Source organism: Schistocerca piceifrons, chromosome 10 (genome assembly GCF_021461385.2).
Source record: "Schistocerca piceifrons isolate TAMUIC-IGC-003096 chromosome 10, iqSchPice1.1, whole genome shotgun sequence".
Lineage (NCBI taxonomy): Eukaryota > Metazoa > Arthropoda > Insecta > Orthoptera > Acrididae > Schistocerca > Schistocerca piceifrons.
In genome coordinates this window covers 30,699,250-30,720,306 of record NC_060147.1, presented here as the reverse complement: position 1 = coordinate 30,720,306, position 21,057 = coordinate 30,699,250, and the positions used below count along the sequence as shown (strand labels likewise).

Below are 21,057 nucleotides of genomic sequence, written 5' to 3'. Positions count from 1 at the left end.
ATACAAGGAATGTCTCACTTAACAGCAGATGCATTTACACTTGTATGCTCTTAATTTGAGAGAACCACATGTAACTGAAAATTCTACACCATATGATTCAGCACATGCATGCAGCCTAACGTTTGGGCCTTCAGATGCTGGTAAGGGTCTTAATAGTTGTTTGTATCTAAAGAAAGACCTCCAATAACAAAAAGCAATCTGCTTTCTGTTACACTGACTTGTGATATCACCCTGTTACAGAACCCAGCAATTTCATAACATTATCTGAAAAAAAAGAAGCAATAATCAAAGAAGACACTTGCAAAACTCCTGGATTATTACAGAGAAACTTCACTGTGAAAATCCTTATGCAAAGTTTCCAGATAATATTAACAGATATCTACCATCAAGGAGTGAAAATCTGTGTTAGCTCCATGGTAATTGGCAGTATGCTATAAACAGGGTTCATTGCAACGATTTAATGTTACTCAGGAAGCATAAGCTTTCCTGTTAATTTATTATGCTACACTTTGCTGGCTTTAGGACAGATAGTATTAAACAACATAACTGTTAGGTATTAACAGTAAACAATGTACATATTTAGTTTCTTTGATTCCCTTGTCTTTTGTTGAAATATACCTTGACTTGTTCAACATCACTGAAGGTTCTGTTGGCTGGAATTCACAGTAGAGATGAATAAATTCTGTTTCTGTAATGTATACATGAAATATACGACAACTGCATAAATTAGTGTTTCCCAAATTCTTCACAATACTGAGAAGAAAATCAGGGTTCAAAAATAATTCACTGAAGTGACATGTGGTCGCCTAGGTATCTCTTACAAATGTTGCCAACCATATGGACACACACACACACACACACACACACACACACACACACACACACACACACACACACACACACACACACACACACACATTACCTATCAGTCAGCTGTTCCCTCTAAGATCATGTTTATGTTCATGATAAAATATTATCAATCAAATGATCTCTGCAGGATTGTTCTTGCTGAAATATGAATAATCATAGACGCCATTTTTATTGCAGCCTGATTAAGTTACCATCATTCACCACGAGATTTACCAAGCTTTTCTCAGTAATATTTTATTTTTTGTTTCACATACTCAAGACATTTGTTCTGGTGACGTGTATAATACAACACTGTTTTGTTGGAAGTGTATGATTTACTGAACAGTGACACACTGGAACAGGTCAGACACCAAAGCTTGGCACACCTTTGAGTTATATATGCTCATCAAAAGAACTGTTGGAAGTTTGCCTGTAGTTTGTATAAATATCATTTCTTCCTACATTAAACAAATGCTACATTTTGATGTTTTGGAAGAATGAAAGTAACTAAATTACGTGCTACAGACACAAAATTTAACCGACAGGAAGAAGACGCTGTGATATGCAAATGATTAACTTTTCAGAGCATTCACACAAGGTTGGCACTGGTGGCAACACCTACAACGTGCTGACATGAGGAAAGTTTCCAACCGATTTCTCATACGCAAACAGCAGCTGATCGGCGTTGCCTGGTGAAACGTTGTTGTGATGCCTCGTGTCAGGAGGAGAAATGCGTACCATCACGTTTCCGACTTTGATAAAGATCGGATCATAGCCTATTGCGATTGCGGTTTATTGTATCGCGACATTGCTGCTCGCATTGGTCGAAATCCAATGACTGTTAGCAGAATATGGAATCGGTGGGTTCAGGAGGGTACCACGGAACGCCGTGCTGGATCCCAACGGCCTCATATCACTAGCAGTTGAGATGACAGGCATCTTATCCACACGGCTGTAACAGATCGTGCAACCACGTCTCCATCCCAGTCGACAGATGGGGACGTTTACAAGACAATAACGATCTGCACGAACAGTTCGACAATGTTTGCAGCAGCAGGGACTATCAGCTCGGAGACCATGGCTGTGGTTACCCTTGGCATCACAAACAGGAGCGCCTGCGATGGTGTACTCAATGACTAACATGGGTGCACGAATGGCAAAACGTCATTTTTTTGCATGGATCCAGGTTCGGTTTACAACATCGCGATGGTCGCATCCGTGTTTGGCGACATCGCGGTGAACGCACAATGGAAGCGTGTATTCATCATCGCCATAGTGGTGTATCACCTGGCATGATGGTATGGGGTTGGTTACACATCTCGGTCACCTTTTGTTCGCATTGACAGCACTTTGAACAGTGGACGTTACATTTCAGATGTGTTACGACCCGTGGTTCTACCCTTCATTCGATCCCTGCGAAACCCTACATTTCAGCAGGATAATGCATGACCGCATGTTGCAGGTTGTGTACGAGACTTTCTGGATACAGAAAATGTTTGACTGCTGCCCTGGCCTGCATATCCTCCAGATCTCTCACCAATTGAAAAGTCTGGTCATGCTGGCCAAGCAACTGGCTTGTCACAATACGCCAGTCACTACTCTTGATGAACTGTGGTATCATGTTGAAGCTGCCTGGGCAGCTGTACCTGTACACGCCATCCAAGCTCTGTTTGACTCAATGCCCAGGCATATCAAGGCCATTACTATGGCAAGAGGTGGTTGTTCTGGGTAGTGATTTCTCAGGATATATGCACCCAAATTACGTGAAAATGTAATCACATGTCAGTTCTAGTATAATATATTTGTCCAATGAATATCTGTTTATCATCTGCATTTCTTCTTGGTGTAGCATTTTTAATGGCCAGTAGTGTAAAATAATATGGTTTGATATTTTAAAGTAGTAAACATACTTCCTGTCTATTGAAACAACAAGTAACTATTCAGACATATTAGTACTGCACCTTTCCTCCAAGTAGAAATCTTCAGCTTGAATATGTGCTAGAAATTCAGGAAACAGTTATAAAATGTTTCACCATAAATAGGTGGATGTGAATTAATGGGTTGACTCACGCCCTTAGATTTTCAGTGTTAAGGGATTCTTTAGTGATTTTGGGACTGTTCTCACACTATTTATATAATGTGGAGAAGATGATGTGTGGCTAATGAAAATACTTTCTTGTGATATTGTGTTCGGTTAGTTAACATACCAGTAAATCCTGATTCTGTAAAGAATCCAACTCCCACATATGAAACAGCTTCAAACTTCTGATAATTTGCAAATGAGTTAATGCATAAAATATTTGATGCTAAACAAGTTGGTGAGAAAAAATTTAGGGAAGGCTATGAAACTGTTAACAAGTTGGTTGAAAGTCACATGGTCTCTTTCATAAATATTGGATGCATGTAATCTGGTATTTGTGAGCTATGAGTTACACTGTCTCAACACATAGGCACAGTTATTAGCTTCAATAGATTTAATGCTGGAACTATTGTGTTTTACACCTTTAACATAAGATTTTAGCTTTAAGTAGCAGATTGTGACTTTTTAATTCAAATTCAGTCAATAATTATGCAAAATATTGAAAATCAAATTTCTGCTGCCCTTGAAGCCATTGTATAGGCCAGTGGTTCCCAACAGCTGGTCTGCGGACACCCAGGGGTCCGCGAGCTATGCCAGAGGGGTCTGCAAGATCCTATTAGAACAAAAAATATATTAAATATATTTTGTATGATAACAGATTTTTTGTTTTGGCCGCTTCCTGCACGAGCAGAGCTTTAGCGAACGCTAACTTCTGCGTCTAGCGTCTTATTAGAGTGTGAATAGATAGGCAGTGAGCATGAGCCTCTTCTTATTCATACAGAAGTAAGGTGGCTTTCTCAAGGTAGGATCTTATCAAGATTTTTTGAACTTAGAGATGAGGTTTGTGTCTTCAAAATGGTTCAAATGGCTCTGAGCACTATGGGACTCAACTTCTGAGGTCATTAGCCCCCTAGAACTTAGAACTACTTAAACCTAACTAACCTAACGACATCACACACATCCATGCCCAAGGCAGGATTCGAACCTGCGACCGTAGCGGTCTCGCGGTTCCAACTGCAGCGCCTAGAACCGCACGGCCACTTCGGCCGGCATTTGTGTCTTCCTTCTTGACACAAAGTACGCAGATTTTCTCATGAACTTCTCATGGCTTTGCTCAGTTGTGTACTTAGCTGATGTGTTTGAACACTTGAGTGTGTTAAACTTGAGTTTACAAGGAAAAAATGTAGACATGTTAAAAGTTGAGGATAAGATTAGTGCTACGGTCAAAAAGTGTCGGATCTGGGCATCAAGGATAGAAAATGGGCCAATAACTAACTTTTCTAGTTTAAAACAATTCTTGGAATCATAAGAGGTGAGTTTGCCTGGCCAGATCAAGATCAATGTACCCGAGCATCTACGCAGCCTAGCCACCACTTTTAGACAGTATTTCCTTGAACCTAACCCTGACAACAGATGGATTCGAAATCCCTTCAGCTGTGAAGAAATAGACAGGATCCAAGGCCTCACTGAAGAAGAGAAAGACCAACTTGTGGATCTGTCCAGCTGTGGTACGATGATAAACATTTTCATCGGTGATAAAATTACAGACTTCTGGGCATCAGCACACAAGGACTACAAGAAACTTGGAGATAAGGCAATGAAAAAGATCCTTCCATTTGCAACCACATATCGGTGTGAGCAATCATTTTCTTCCATGTGTTTCATGAAAAACAAATATAGAAATCGGCTCAACATGCGGTCGGATTTCAGAGTGAAAGTTTCAAGTTTGGAACCTAATATTTCAGAAATAATGGACTCAAGGGTCAGATTGAACACATGTCATTAAGAACTGAAAATTAAAACTGACTGTATACTGATGGAGTACTCTGTTGTAACTGTATTTTTTCAAATAAATAATACCTTATATGAAATTAGTGTTTCCTTATTTTTCACACATGTCAACTCAATGCAATCTCTAGTGTAGTACACTTGAATGACCAGTACACTCAGTTTTAATTTTTTCTTGTCTTTTCAGTTCATAGTCAATATTCATTTTTTTAAAGGAGTTCGTAATACTAAACACCCAGATTTGAAGACAAACATGTTGAGCAATAATCAAAAATTTAACAATAACAATGATGGCTAAATTGAAAAAGTTTTAAGCTCAATATTTTTTCAATAATGAATATGTCACTGTTTTTTCTAAGTACCAAAAATAGAAAATGTATAAAAAAGGCTTAATTTGGTTTTCTTAGGTACTTGAACCTGTGATATGACAAGGTACCAATCATGCTCGATGAGGAGGTCCTTGAGAAAATTTTGTTGGGAACCCCCGGTATAGGCAACCTAAACTGGTAGCACGAACTGTGAAACATGAAGTGCAAACTGGTATAGCCATTTAGTAACATAGATTACATGCAACAAAAAAATTAAACCTATTCTCTAGCTACTTAAAAATGTATTATCAGAGCAGAAGTCTGTAGCTTTGCTTCAACAGTATCAAAATCGTAACGTAGCCTTACAGAAATTTGACATGAAAGTCTTGCTTACTATAGCTGGCTAAGTTTAAATCAATAAAACTGATGGTAATCACTTCTCATTTCTACAGTAAATGCTTAATCTGACTTGTCTGTTAAGATAAAGAGGGGTGGAGGAGAGATGAATATCTTCCTGTTTGTGTGTATATATACATATTACTTTTTTCGAAGTTCTAAAAATGAAATTATAGTTTGCTTTTAATGCTGGACTATTTGGTCACCAGTCTCTAAATTATATAATTGGCTGTAGGGAAGGGATACAATGTTTTTTGAAATCACAATAAAGAGTCAGATTTCATCACAAATTTGTTTTATTTTATATATAATGAATTAAACGTACACAGGCTCAAACATTCATGTTTTCTTCAGTGTGCATCACTTTCTCCAATGTTATTATGGCACTCCTTCAGTAGACACACACAGTCTGCAAGGGTTTATCCCAATTTTATTTTATAATACAATAATATAAAGAGATCCCCTCTCTGTCATGTAAATGTCTTGTATCTGACAGATATTTCTGCCGTCAGTCTGGCGAATCAAAACTGAGGCACAAAACCATTATGCATAAGAACTAAATAACTACTGCACTTTTCTCTTATTATTGCGTGTATGTTGACAAAACTTATTCACTGTAAGCATAAATAAAATTCAGCAATAAGAAATTCGCATATTGCACAAAAGAATAATTATTAACAAAGAACTCTGAGTTTATATTACATATTCTTTGGTCATACTAGCTTTTTGTAGAAACCAGCAAAGTTTTCTATGGCCAATTCAATACAGGAAACTTAAAAGCAAACCTTAAATACACAACAAATGAAACAGAAACACACAACAGTAATATTCACGGGCAGTGTTACTAGTACTCAGCACAGCTTGGAAAGTAAACAACAACTGCTTCGTGTTTACATATTCGTTGTTCTCAAAACCTTAAAAAACGCGATTACATACTTTATAAAAACCTTATAGCACTTTTAAATGTAAAAAACTAAATTCTTATTCATTATTTCTCATCATCTTCACTACCCCAATCACATTCAAAAACATTCCTTCCAGCTTTTGTTTACTTCTCAAACATTTTAGTAAGTATACTTTAATTTTTCTGTCATCTAAAAATTTTAATCTGTCACATGATCTAGACTTTTAACCTGCGTGCTTCACATTTAATCATAGTTGTGCAGCACAACTGAGTTTTACACTGACATTCACTGTATTACCCAAACAACAAATCTCAAATGTTGTGGATCTGTAAGGTAGTACCTGACGATGAGAAATAATTTGCACATAGATGAACAATTATCAGTTTTCTTATTCATGTTCTCTACAAACTCTATTTTTACAACCATTCAGATCCCAGAAGAAATGCATCAAATATCTATATTTATAGACAGAAATGTTAAATTAGTTTTATGAGAAAGACAAATACTACTATACACACATTAAAAAAATAAATTCGTTAATTAAAATCTACTAAATTATCAGGAATGAGTTAAAACATAAAAGTAAGGGAAGAGGAAACGTCCTTAGAAAACTCATTGTAGTTTGTCCCTTTATAATTCTAATCTCATAAAAATATCCCAGTTAAACAACAAATGGAACAGAACATTTTAACACGCAAATAAAAAAACGAAAAGTTAAATTACATAATAAAGTCAACATGTGTAAAATAATGTATGAGGACTCAATACAGAGAGCATACATAACTATTAAAGGTATGCAAAAAATATATATTTGAAGTGAACTGTTATATAATTTTTGGAGGCAGGAGGGGAAAGGATACTCATCATGAAGTTATCCTTTTATATATATGTATATATATAACTGCATTTCCTTTTTCATAATATATAATTTCTTTTCATTAATATTTATAATATATAATATATGGAAATCACACTCCCTGTGATTCTATTAAATATTTCATACTCTGAATATATTCTTAGGCTTGAAGAGCAATAAGCAGCTCCCTTCATTAATCAGTGTTGTAAACATGAAGAGGGAAGCCACTGTTTCCTGGCTATTACATCCCTGTAATGACCATTCAGACCATGAATGGTTTTAATCAGTTTTGTTAATATAAAAAGATTTCCTACATATTATTGTCAAAAACCCTTTGCTTGCAACACATACACACATGGAAAGATATAGCAGTTCTGATCTTGGAATGCTTTCTTGATTCAAATAGAATATATAACATAAGAGCAGTAATAAAGATGAAAGTTCTATATACAGATACATATATAGACTTATGACATAATTTCTCTCATATCGTTGATGAAAATTTCATGCAGAAAAAGACACTTTAAATTCGTTTATTTTAAACTTTACACAGTGCGCATAACTTTACTCTTCCATTCATCTAATTTATAATGCTAGCGTTATTTATTATAGCATTTAATTAAAGTTCATATATTTGGGAGCACTATAGCACATATTCATAAAAAAAAGTAACACCAAATGTATTTCTTCTATTCATGGTGTATAATTATTTTACATGTATACAGGTATATATTTTCCAGTACACAATGTACTTGAAAGCATTCTGGTACGAAATTACAAAAGCTCCATTGTCACTTCAACTGCAAGAAACAAAAGCAGTACTAACTTGACAGTCACATAGTCTAATATAACCTTACGACAAGTTTGTCTCTCAGTGTACTGAATTTCAGATATCTTGAAATATGTGTGGTATATGAAGTGTAAATGCACCACAATAATTTATGTACAAAGTAAGAAACCGAATACATTTTGTGTGCGATTCAGTGCATTTTATGTACATTAAATAATATAAAAAACTAAGACCTGAGTTCTAGTTGTATCATTTTTGTAGTGTTTCTGGTAAAGGCAGGATTATGAACTTCAGGTAGGGTATAGTGTTTGAACAAGTAACATGAATTAAATATTGGTTCTTGTTTTAAATTTTTCTTAGCTACGTATCTTCTTTACTTTGAATTATTACAATAATACCTTTGCACCCATTTGCACCATGGTTTAGTATTAATCTATTTGTAAAGATATTGTCAATGAGAGCACGTCAATGCTGAATATATTCTATTTTCATTATCAGTTTGAGAATTCAAAACATATTTTTACTAAACTCTTATATGCCATTTATCAGCACTTGGTTCAATAACTTTTAGTGATTTTTAATCTGTATTTCAATATGTAAAAGAAAACTTGACAAGAGTGTACTTTATCAGTCTTTTCATTATTTAACAAGCATTTAATAAATAAATTATTGTGAGTTTAACAGATTACAGAAGCTTTCCTTTCAGACAAATTATGGATGAAGGAGGCTTTGTGATGTCATCAGCACAGCAATGCCTCTGTTCCTAGAAAGCCATTTTAAATTATTAACTTCAAGTCTACATTAACCAAATCTGGGTTAAAGTGAGAATGCAGGGGCTGTATATGCAAAAGTAGTTAAATATTGGACCCATTTTCTGTATAGGTTATAAATGGTTAAAGAGTAAAGGAAACCAATGGTGAAGCCATATTAAGGAAACACCAATTATTATGAAAATAAGAATATAATGAGGTTTCTGTGCTGAATTAAATGCAAGTTCTAGATATTACTGGAAAGAAAAATTGTAAAAAATGGAAAAATACCCATTCAATCTACACTTTGTCAGTTTTTTTACATAAAATGTTAAGAAATATATTACTCTATAAATGACAACTATTAACATTAATATGCTGGTCATCCAGTCATCAGATGTACGAACAAAGGAAATAAAAAGCCTAATTTATGTTTTCCTTTCATTTATACGAAAACTATAATATTTGTGATCACCAATATATGTCAGCTTTTGACGGCAGTGGAAGACATTTGATTCAATCCTCATTGCAAACACATTGTCACCCTACTCGTAACAAATTTCTACTCTTTCTGCCACTCATTCCTCCCATTGTTCATTTAACAATTTTCACTACAACCATTTGCTTCTCTGGAAATGTATTTTTTCCACTACAAATATCTTCTGCTATTAACTATAACATTTAAAGAATTCTGAAGACTGCTACGTTAACATAATCTGGAATATCTGCCATACATACACACATACACATAGTGGGGGTCTGTAACTTCTTTCAAACTCCCTCAATTTAAGTAACATATACAGTAAAAACTTTATATTTTACTAAAAAAAATATTTGGATCATGTAGATAAAGGTATATTAACAATATCTGAGGCTGAAGAGTAACTTCCAATGAATGACCAACTACAGCAGAGTCGTTGGATATGGTCACACAGCTGAAATATATAGCTCCACCATATAGGAAGTACATACAGGGAAGAAAAAGCCTTAAAAAACAAAAACACATGGGGAAAGATGTGACGGAAAAATCATCCCTACCCTTGTATGATGAGACACACAACACTCCCGAGAAATCTATGAAGTAAAAATAATTGAGGTCCACAGCTGTAATAATGAGATTCCTGTGGTGTGTAAGTCAATGATAAACACCAAGCTCTGTATAAATAATAGTTCTAAATGGAAATATAGATTACACATGAGGAGAAAAATGAAGTAATGTCTCCAAATTCAGAAAGTAATACTGAAAAAAAAAAATTGCCAAAAGGACTGAAGGAAAGGAAAGAAGGTAGGTAGAAAGGATAGAAAAGAAGAAAAAAGTTAGAAAGGAAAGAAGAAAGAAAAAAGTTAGAAAGGAAAGAAGAAAGAAAAATTATACAGTAGATAGAAAGAACGCTAAGATGATATATGAAACAGGTAGAAAGATATAAAGGAATAGAAAGAATGATATAAAAATAGATAGAAAGAAAGGTGTAAATAAAAGTAATGTATTTGTGTGAAAACTAAAATGTAAGAAAGAGGACTATTTGACAATGACACAGAGATAATGCAGAAGAAGAAAGAAATTTATGTAAGACAACTGAAATGCAGTTGGGGATTGGAGAACATCATGTATATGACTGGCATGAGGTAACTATTTGCAGGAAAGGCTCTCTCTATCTCTACTGTTTCAAGGTACTGGTGTTGGCATGGAAAGAAACTGAACAATCCAAGTGGAGACCCTAATAGTGAGAGCTGTATATAATTTTGCTGTTAAACTTTGGCTGATCTACACCACAATTCCTTCCAATGTGCTTCCTATACTATTTTATCTGTTGTGCCAGTGCTTTGACCAGTTCTTACTCCCCGTATCTGATCTTTTCTTTGCACAATGAACGAACTGTATTTATTGTTCAAGAAGCTAGCTGTAACAGCTGTGGATTTTAATTTGGATCTGTCAGCTCTGCTAAAGCAGTCTACATTTAAGTGACATTTACATATGAAGTCTTCTTCTCCATCAAATACTGCTAATATCTATGTTTTACTTTCATTCAGACAAATTTGAAAGTACACATTTTCCAAACATGTTGGGAAAAAGATGACATTAGTTCTAAACTAAGTTTTCCCGTGGTGTATAATCAGGTGGGTATACGTGGCATATTATTTTTTCTGCGTGTTGCATTTTGTTACTCATTTTCCTCACAAGATGAACACTTTATCCATTTTATTAACTACAAAATTATGATGCATCGGATGAAGCCATATTTCTATAAATTGGAACTCACTGTGTGATGAACAATTTTATATAGTACAAACATCAAAATTAGTTTATTATATTTTAGTTACTTTAAGGAATGAAGAATCAATGGACAGAACAATAATAATCCTTCTTAAATGTACATTAATATGAAGAATAAAGTGGAGAATTGTGATATCTATGCTCAAGAGTCAAAATTTAAAAAGTACTATAAGATAGGGTAAAATATTATTGTGCTAAATATATCTTGTCAAGCTGCAACAAGTAAAGGGTGTTATACCATAAAAAGTTTGAGGAATAAAAGCAGATACTTGAATCCAGATGTGACATAGGTAGTAGGTACAATATTACCAGTATTATATGTTCTGGTAGGACACAAACTATATGATGTTGGTGCTGTATGTTGCTAAGAGGAACTTACTTCCTCATTCATTACATAACAAGTGCTCAAGGTTATATACAGAGAAGCAGAAAGAGATTACTGTGAATTAAGATTGATTTTTCCAAATAAGCAATTTTAACTACTAGAGCTGTCTGACAAATAGAGGAAAGGGATTAATAAAGCCCAATTAATGTTTCAACAATTTAAGTCTGGATCATATTTTTCTTGTTTTCTTTTTAGAAGCAAAGATACTTTCTTAAAAGTCTCTCTCAGGGCCACAGTGAAGTTCTTTACAGTTTTATCTTGTTAGAATGTGATCTATCAAATACAAATTACTGTCCGTATGTAATTTTAGAAACCATTGTGATCTTTCAAGAGCAGGGTTAATTCAGAACCATGTCAGTGAATTTGAAAATTGGAAGTGCAATGGCTTTTGCATGTCTTAGCACTCCAAAATAGCCATTGTTCATCAATGGAAATTTTTGCCAGATTACACCCATCACTAAGGTCAAATGGTCTTAGCTGTATCCTGGATCGGGAAAACTGAATATGAGAGTTTAGGCAAAAGCTATAAAAAGCCATAGAATTGAATGACAATACAAAGGTCACAAACAAAGTACTATATGCTAAGTATGTATTTCAACACCTGCCACTGGATAAGCTTTGGAACATGTTACGAGTTGACCTAATTAAGAGGCATACAAGGTATTTGTTTCAAAGATGTTGTGGCTAATAACTACCAAAAATGTGATGTTCTAGTGGTACGCTAGATTGAGTAGTTTAACTCCATTATCACAAATGATCAGTAATTGCAATTACAGTAAATATCAGCTGAGGTGGTATTTAATTAGGTGAAATGACTTTCAAGAACAGCATCTGTGATATTATAATGGTGAAATTTAGCAAGGATTAAAGTTTCTGAAATAATACGTCCTCATGCCAAGCTAAGAGGGAAAAATTGGAGTGATACCGCTCGAAGAGTGTGGCAAAAATGATCGGTCAAAGGAGAAATGTTGACACTTCACACAGCGGCAGGAGAAAAATACACCTGTATTGAGTGGATACTGTAAGGCAAAGAAGCACAACACCAGTTGATTTAAATGTATTTTGAACCACAGCTTGTCAAACTGGCAAGGTTAGCTACGACAACTGAACTGCTCAAAAGAGTACATCTTAGCTAGGGAACTGTGCAATACTGACTTTCAAGCACTTTTGCGTACTGCAAATTATACAATACAGGATCTATCTCGGTGTAGTTTTGCTCCATACACAAGAAGGTACAAGTGGTGTGCTCCAACCGGTACCAGCTGAAAAATATGCCACTGCACAGTGACGGTTAGCATAGCACCCGATATCCAGTCTCTGTGAAGCTCGTAGTGAGAGGTGCTGGGTACTGTGGAAGAGCCACAGAGTGGTGTAGCTGAAATAATCAATTCAGTTCAGAGTTTTGTGAGATGTTGCCGTAATGACAGTAGCCGACACATGCGGAAGTATTAATTTGCTCCCAGCACCGTGCGCGGCCAGGGTGGCGGACCGTCTCCGAGGTGGCAGCAAGTGACGACTGCGACCAGTGCGACAGTGGCCGTCATGTACTCTCCGCAGGACTGGCAGCGGTAGTGGCACGGGAGCCCGAGCCACGTGGGAGTAGCAGGCACCGGGACGTCGGTCGACCGAGTCGGTCGGCCGCTCTCCGTAGGACTCGAGGCGGTAGTAGCGGCAGTTCGCGCATCGGCTGCAGGAGGCTACACCCCGTACAGTCCACAGCGAGAGTAGCCGGGGCCGGGACGGTGGCCGAGGGGGCCGACGTCCGGCAGCTACTCTCTGTAGGGTTTGCAGTAGGAGTAGCGGTGGTTCATGTGCTGGCTGTAGGATCCGGAGTGCGAGAAACGCTTGAGGCACTTGGAGCACTGGAAGGGCTTCTCTCCAGAGTGCAGGCGCTTGTGCTCTGTGAGGTGGTGCTTGTGCTTAAATGCCTTGGTGCAGACGTCACACTTGTGAGGCCGCTGACCTGTGGACAGGCAAACGGAGGCTGCAGTTGTAGCACGTGGCACGGCCACACGTTCACATGCTCGACTACACTACTTTAAAAGCTGCTATATGCTAATATAGGTCAATAATGAAAAGGCAAGAACTATAAAAATGACTACAAACACTCAGTTCATCTAATATACAAGATGCATCAAAATCTACAACTACATCTACATCTATACTCCGCTAGCCACCAAGCAGTGTGTGGTGGAGGGCACAATTTGCGCCAAAGTCATATTACCCCCCCCACCCCCCCCTCTGTTCCGCTCACGGATCACACGAGGGAAAAATGACTGTCTGAATGCCTCAGTATGGGCTCTTATTTCCCTTATCTTTGGATGATGATCATTACGTGATTTGAAAGTTGATAATAATATATGCTCTACATCCTCGGCGAAGATTGGATTTTGGAATTTAGTGAGCAGCCCCTTCTGTTTAGCGCGTCGTCTATCTGCAAATGCGTCCCACTTCAAACTTTCTATGAGATTTGTAATGCTCTCGTGATGGCTAAGTGTACCAGTCACGAATCTTGCCACTCTTCTTTGGACCTTCTCAGTCTCTTGAATCAGACTCAACTGGTAAGGGTCCCATACAGACGAACATCTAATACTGGACGAACTAACGTATTGTAAGCTATTTCCTTTGTTGAAGGACTGCATCGCCTCAGGATTCTACCAATAAACCGCAATCTAGAGTTCGCCTTACCCGTTACTTGTGTAATCTGATCATTCCATTTGAGATCATTTCGGATAGTCACGCCCAGATACTTGACTGATGTTACCACCTCCAAAGACCGATCATTTATTTTGTACTCACACATTAATGGGGATTTTCGCCTTGTTATACGCAGTAGGTTACACTTACTAATATTGAGAGATAACTGCCAGTCATTACACCACGCATTTATTTTCTGCAAATCCTCATCGATTTGTTCACAACTTTCATGTGATACTACTTTCCTGTAGACAGCATCATCCACAAACAGTCTAAGGCCGCTGTCAATACTATCAACCAGATCGTTTATGTAAATCGTAAAAAGCAGAGGACCTATTACGCTGCCCTGGGGCACACCTGAAGTTACTCTCGTTACTGTTGAAGTTACCCTATTCAGGATGACATACTGCTCCCTGTCTGTTAGAAAACTTTCTATCCAACTGCATATGTCATTGGATAGACTGTAAGCACACACTTTTTGTAGCAATGATGTAGTGCTACCCTGGGACCAAAGTGCTACCCCTGGGTGCAATTCTACCCTGGGGCCAGCACTACTCCAGAGCCACTGCACAGTTCAGGATTGGAACAAATGTCCATACAATGGTTCTAATGAGCTGCTTCTAATGAGCTACTTCAAGGCAGTTTTGTCAAATGAAAAAATATTACATGAAACAAGCACTGCAATGCTATTTAACTTCAGAACTTTCAACGTCACACAATGGCACAACTGAATTACAAAACTGTGAGAGGAAGCAGTTGGGAAGGTGAGAGGTAGAATGGTAAGGCTCGACAATAGGGTCGGGTTGTTTGGGGGCAGAGACCAAACAGTGAGGTCATCGGTCTCATCGAATTAGGGAAGGGCAGGGAAGGAAGTCAGCCGTGCCTTTTCAAGGGAACCATCCCGGCATTTGCCTGGAGCGATTTAGGGAAATCATGGAAAACCCAAATCAGGATGGCTGAACACAGGATTGAACCAACGTTCTTCCGAATGCGAGTCCATTGTGATAACCACTGCGCCACCTCGCTCGGTGACAGTAGGGAGCAGGAAACTACTGCTCGCATACAGAGTGGATTCATCAGACAAATGTGTTCACAATGTTAGCTTTGGGGATAGTTTGACGGTCAGAAGTATGACAATGTTGATAATGTCACTTTGAGATTTTGGACATAGATAATGATAAATGTCATGAACTAGGAACAAAACAATAATTTGGACAAGGTGGTGGCAAGTTAGTTTGGATGAAATAGTGACAACCATCATCTCTAATTGTTTTAAGCTCTGAAGTACGCTGGATTATGAGCCTGGACATAGGTTTCTGTACTCAGCTAGGTTCTCTCTACAAGGTTTTCTGTATCATTTTAGAACACTATACATAAACAGTAATACTCAGCAAACATATTAGCTTCAAACAATTAGGAATTGTTGATGATATAGTAACTGAATTCTCGGCAGGTGATAGTGTGCAAACATGCTGGAACTTTTGCTGTATTGGAAATAGTGTAATCGTTATCTGCTGAAATATTGATGCAAAAATAGATCCGTGAAATTGAAGTAGCTTTTAACACAAATCAGTGATGTGTGAAGAGTACAGTGATTTGGTGTTAGCTAGAGTTTGCAGAAAATATTTAATAAACAGAATGTCACAAAAGATTGGAAAAAAATCCCTGGAAACTGTTAACAGTGCAACAACATACTAGCAACTGTGCATCTATCATTTGCTGAGGATTTTGCTTTGATGTTCTTGATGATTTTGTTAGTTGTTGAAGTTAACAGTGTAACTGACAGTAAATTTTAAATTAATGTGTGTGTCTTATGCTAAGAACTGTGCTACGAAAAAACTGTGTAGCTTCAGTATGTCCGTAGGAAACTTTAAGTTACTCGTTGCAGAACTAAGTACATACAAGCTAAGATATTATTGTTATTTTTGTTGTCATTGACATTATCATCATCACCATCATCATCGTTGTTGTTGTTGTTGTTGTTGTTTTGTTTGGAGTAGAGATGTCTACGTACATTAATATTTGATATTCTGTAGCGAAATCATGAGCATAAGTTTATGCTCTATTCTCCATGGTCTTCAAGACACAATTGTTTGAAACTGTGAGTAACGGGTATTGTGCAGGATATAAATGAGTTATATCATCAGTTTATATTATCAGCTCATGTTTGGCTCTTGTAATCAGAAATTGAGTTCCTAACCACAGTTTGTAGAGAAAAGTGCAGACAGCAGCTGTTATTAGCAACACGGCACCTGTTTACAACAATTTAATACTATTTATGTGGAGGAATTTGCAATAACACTAAAGAACCGCAGTCATTTAATTTAGTATAATGTGCACTAGTCCAATTCCTGATAATTTTCCATTGCTACATTTCAGAAACCATTACAAACAGAGTACAGTCGTGTTTTGTTTGTAATGTCACCTACATCTAAATCTACATCTACAGCTACAGTTACATTCAACAAACCAGCAAAGTGTATGGCACAGGATACATCTAACTGTACCTATAGAGTCTCTTCCCTTTCCATTCAATATGGAGTGCATGACGAATGACTGTGTAATGCCCATGTGTGTGCTGCAGAGGCAAAGACCTATATGTTCAAGTCATTTGTTAAGTGTACTGTCAGATTTGGACCAGTAATACATGTTCTGAATAACAAATTAAGCTCACCAGAAACCAGACTGTTTGGAGATGACACTGTGGCATGACTTAACAGGATAAAATTAAAATGACAGGAATTGAAAAAAGAGTGAGGATGTGGGAAAAAGGCCATGTGTGATGATGTAGAGGAGAAGCATTTATTATGATAATATGGTCATTTGATGGGGTTGCTGGGGCTGCCACACATTATTTTGAAATGTGATGAGAAAAACGTGACAGACTAAGGAAGAGATGGATGTGGGGAAGAAAAGTTCCTGTGGGAAGAAAGAGCTACGAGGATGACAAACAGCGAAATGAGGAGCTGTGGTGCCTTGGGTGCAATAAATGGCCTTTGACACTGTAAAAATAAAATTGCCTCATAGATAGATGGAATTACAGTCTTGACAGTCCATATGCTAAGATCTGATCAATTTCTAGCAACTGTGGAATGCTAAGTGATCAACGACCTATTTTTCCAATGATATGAGGTCTAGCTAAAAAATACCTAGATTTGGGATATAACATTCTTTATTTTTACTACTTCCTTATTTTCATATTATCCCCATCAAATTATTCCTGTCCACGATACTTCCACCACTCTGTGAGAATTATCCACAGTGTCGGGAGTTATCTTTTGAAACCACGTTCATGACATCTATCACCTTTACTTCAACTGTCTCACGTCTTGTTTGTTTCAGTGCAAATTTCACTTTTGGTAAGAGAAAATTGTCACACAGAGCGAGATCTGGACAGTAGGGTGAGTGCTCCACCACTGGGTGCCCACAATTAGCGAAAAGTGACTCCTCATGTGAAAACACTCATGTAATATCTGTCTAATTGTTTCTTTCTAACAATATGGATATAATAGAGGGAAACATTCCACGTGGGAAATATATATCTAAAAACAAAGATGATGTGACTTACTGAATGAAAGTGCTGGCAGGTCAATAGACACACAAACAAACACAAACATACACACAAAATTCAAGCTTTCACAACAAACGGTTGCTTCATCAGGAAAGAGGGAAGGAGGGAAGGAGAGGGAGAGACAAAAGGATGTGGGTTTTAAGGGAGAGGCTAAGATCTTTGCCTCTGTACTTCTACCTCAACTGACATCTCTACCGAAACTCTTTGCCTTTACAAATGTCTGCTTGTGTCTGTGTATGTGTGGTTGGATATGGGTGTGTGTGCGAGTGTATACCTGTCCTTTTTTCCCCCCTAAGGTAAGTCTTTCCACTCCCGGGATTGGAATGACTCCTTACCCTCTTCCTTAAAACCCACATCCTTTCATCTTTCCCTCTCCTTCCCTCTTTCCTGATGAAGCAACCGTTGGTTGCAAAAGCTTGAATTTTGTGTGTATGTTTGTGTGTCTATCGACCTTCCAGCACTTTCATTTGGTAAGTCACATCATCTTTGTTTTTAGATGTAATTGTTTCTTTCTAAATTCTTACAATATCAGCAACCATACACATGCTCAACTGAAGAAGTTTCAGGTTACAGAAGCATTTTGCAATTTTTTCCACTGTTGTTGACACTGAGGGTCCCCTAAACACGACTTGTCTTCACTCTCTTCTCGTTTCTCTTTGAACCACTTAAACCACTCAAAGGCTCGAGTGTGTGAAAGACACTCATCGTCGTAGCCTTTTTTTCAGTAAAGAATGGCCCTCTATGGCGAGCTTTCCAAGTTTCACTCAAAACAAAAGCAGCAGCCTGAGTGAGGGGTCAGCAGGTGAATGGTTAGTGGGAATGGAGAGGGGAGATGACGGCAGTGTAGCAATTGACCTCGAGACCTGCGCTGTTAGCCTTTTAAAATATCAGTCTGGTTATTTTTTAGCCTCTACTGCCCATCCGTGTGTGACATGTACTCTAAGCCAAGTGGGACTTATCATGCTGCCCACCTACAGCTACAACCTACACCTACAGCTACAACTACAGCTACAGCTAGCTACAGTACATAGGAAAGAGCGAGCTGTTGGCTGTTGGACGTACCGGTTCCCGACTCACCGGAATGCTCGTACTTGTGTCTCGCCAGCGAGCTCTGCTTGCCGAATGCCTTGTCGCACTGGTCGCACACGAACTGGCCCTCGGCCTCTCGGTCAGTGCCACCGAGGGCGGCCAGCAGGCGGTGCCTCTTGGAGGGCGAAGTGCCCAGAGCTGGGTCGCCACCCGAGTCCTCCGCATCGTCCGTCGTGTCTTCGCCATCCCCGTAACCCTGTGGCAGGAGAAGGGGATTGAGGTCAGGTGCAGGATGACTAGGAAGTGTGTGAAATCTCTTAATACTGTTGGAACAGATGGACAGTGTAACACTCTAGGCGGCTGGATTTTTAAGTAGTGAGACATAATGTATGCTCAGCCTGGTCCAGTGGATGGACAGCATACCATCGTGGCTGGCTGAAGTCTACAGTGGTAAGAAGTGATATTACCTCACCCTGGTCGAGTGGATGGATAGTAGGAGCTATGGTTATCTCGACCTAGTCCAATAGGTAGTTATCATATAACTGAAGCAGAGAGAGGAAGGGAAGGGGGTGGGGAGAGGGGGGGGAGGGAGAGAGAGAGAGAGAGAGAGAGAGAGAGAGAGAGAGAGAGAGAGAGAGAGAGAGAGAGAGGATGTGTGTGTGTCTGTATGTCTTTATTCATTCTTAAGTCAAAGTTTGACATGGTAATAATTTAGATTCAATGAAATTTTATGATCTAAATTTATACATATAAATTATGCCATACTCCAGGTACAGGAGTAACTGTGCTCAGAGTTGCACTTGGATGACACTAGTCATTCATCCAGCAATTAAAATCCATAAGATTGAGCCTAATGAGGAGCAGCTGTTGCTCAATTGTAATGTGGCTGCTTTGTCATGTCTTCCCCCCCCCCCCCCCCCCCCTCCATCCCTTCCAGGCATACGTGCTAACCAGATATAGCTCTAATGGTGTCTCCTTGCTCCAGCAGGTGGCTGGGTCAATGGTATGTAGTCTTAGGTAATCTCCACTCGTTTGGAAACTGAACTGATATAACCATACCTTGCCTCTCTCTCACTCTGTGCCTGCATTTTAGTCACGTTAGATTTTGGTGGAGACTAGTCGTCCTGTACAGGACAAAGAAAACGGATTGTTAATAGAGTAGTTCCAGTTACCAACAGCTAGCAATTTTAAGAATTAGCAAGTTTTTTCCCCGTTACCGACTTCTACCATTGTGGAATTTTTTGTGAGGCTCCTACAGTAGCAAGACCTGTGATGTTAGCCAGTACACTATTGTAGTTTGTTGGACCATACAGTACTAAGACACATGACATTTACTCCACCTGATCTATGCAAAATGACACCCCCCCCCCACCCCAATAAAATATTCCCAATTGGGGTCCCCCTCTGCCACTTCATTAACTCATCTGGTATTTGGCAGGAAAGAAGGGAACTTTACATAGGGGTGGGATTAGACCTACACCGATTTCTCTGTGCCCTCGGTGGCTCAAGTGGATAGAGCGTCTGCCATGTAAACAGGAGATCCTGGGTTTGAGTCCCGGTCGGGGCACACATTTTCAACAGGTCCCCAATGAAGTATATCAATGACTGTTTGCAGCTAGGGTGTCCATTTAATTATCATTTCATTCCAGCAAAGCTGCATGGTCATCAACGGTAACTGTTCTCTCGGGAACAGATACTACCGTCATATATAGTTAAAATATGGCTTCCCGGCCATTGACCTTATTGTGCGAATGCACACACTATGCCCGACCTCATATGGGACTTGGTAGATTTATCTGCCACGAGTAATATGATGGGCAAACATCTATTAGGCACCCTTTGAATGTACTGGTGTGGACATGTTGGGAATGTGGGTCTCACGGCGAGCACACAAGGGATAAGTCCCTGCAGGCACACTATCCTCAGTGCCATCGGTGGCTCAGATGGATAAAGCATCTGCCATGTAAGCAGGAGATTCCCGGTCAGGGCACACATTTTCAACATGTCCCCAATGAAGTTTGTTGGACCATACAGTACTAAGACACGTGACATTTACTCCACCTGATCTTTGCAAAATGACACCCCCCCCCCCCCAAAAAAAAAATATTCCCAATTGGGGTCCCCCCTCTGCCACTTCATTAACTCATCTGGTATTTGGCAGGAAAGAAGGGAACTTTACATAGGGGTGGGATTAGACCTACACCGATTTCTCTGTGCCCTCGGTGGCTCAGATGGATAGAGCGTCTGCCATGTAAGCAGGAGATCCTGGGTTCGAGTCCCAGTCGGGGCACACATTTTCAACATAAGCCTGTTTACAGCTAGGGTGTCCATTTAATTATCATTTGATCTCTCCTTCATACCAATGAACCATCTGAAGAA

The 21,057-nt window shown here is 38.6% G+C and overlaps 1 protein-coding gene and 1 non-coding gene across 2 annotated transcripts in view; one reads left to right on the top strand and one right to left on the bottom strand.

Moving 5' to 3' along the window:
• Positions 1-11,283: 11,283 nt before the first annotated feature.
• Positions 11,284-21,057, bottom strand: part of LOC124718655 (zinc finger protein 1) — a 215,363-nt gene continuing 205,589 nt past the window's right edge. Inside the window, exons 14-15 of the mRNA XM_047244283.1 lie at positions 18,727-18,934; positions 11,284-13,344 (exon numbers count right to left, since the gene is read on the bottom strand). Of these exons, the coding sequence (XP_047100239.1) occupies positions 13,151-13,344; positions 18,727-18,934 (402 nt within the window). The 3' untranslated portion in view covers positions 11,284-13,150. The remainder of the gene's footprint in view (positions 13,345-18,726; positions 18,935-21,057) is intronic.
• On the top strand, positions 20,894-20,968 carry Trnat-ugu. The gene has a single exon. It is a non-coding gene; the product is annotated as a tRNA-Thr (tRNA).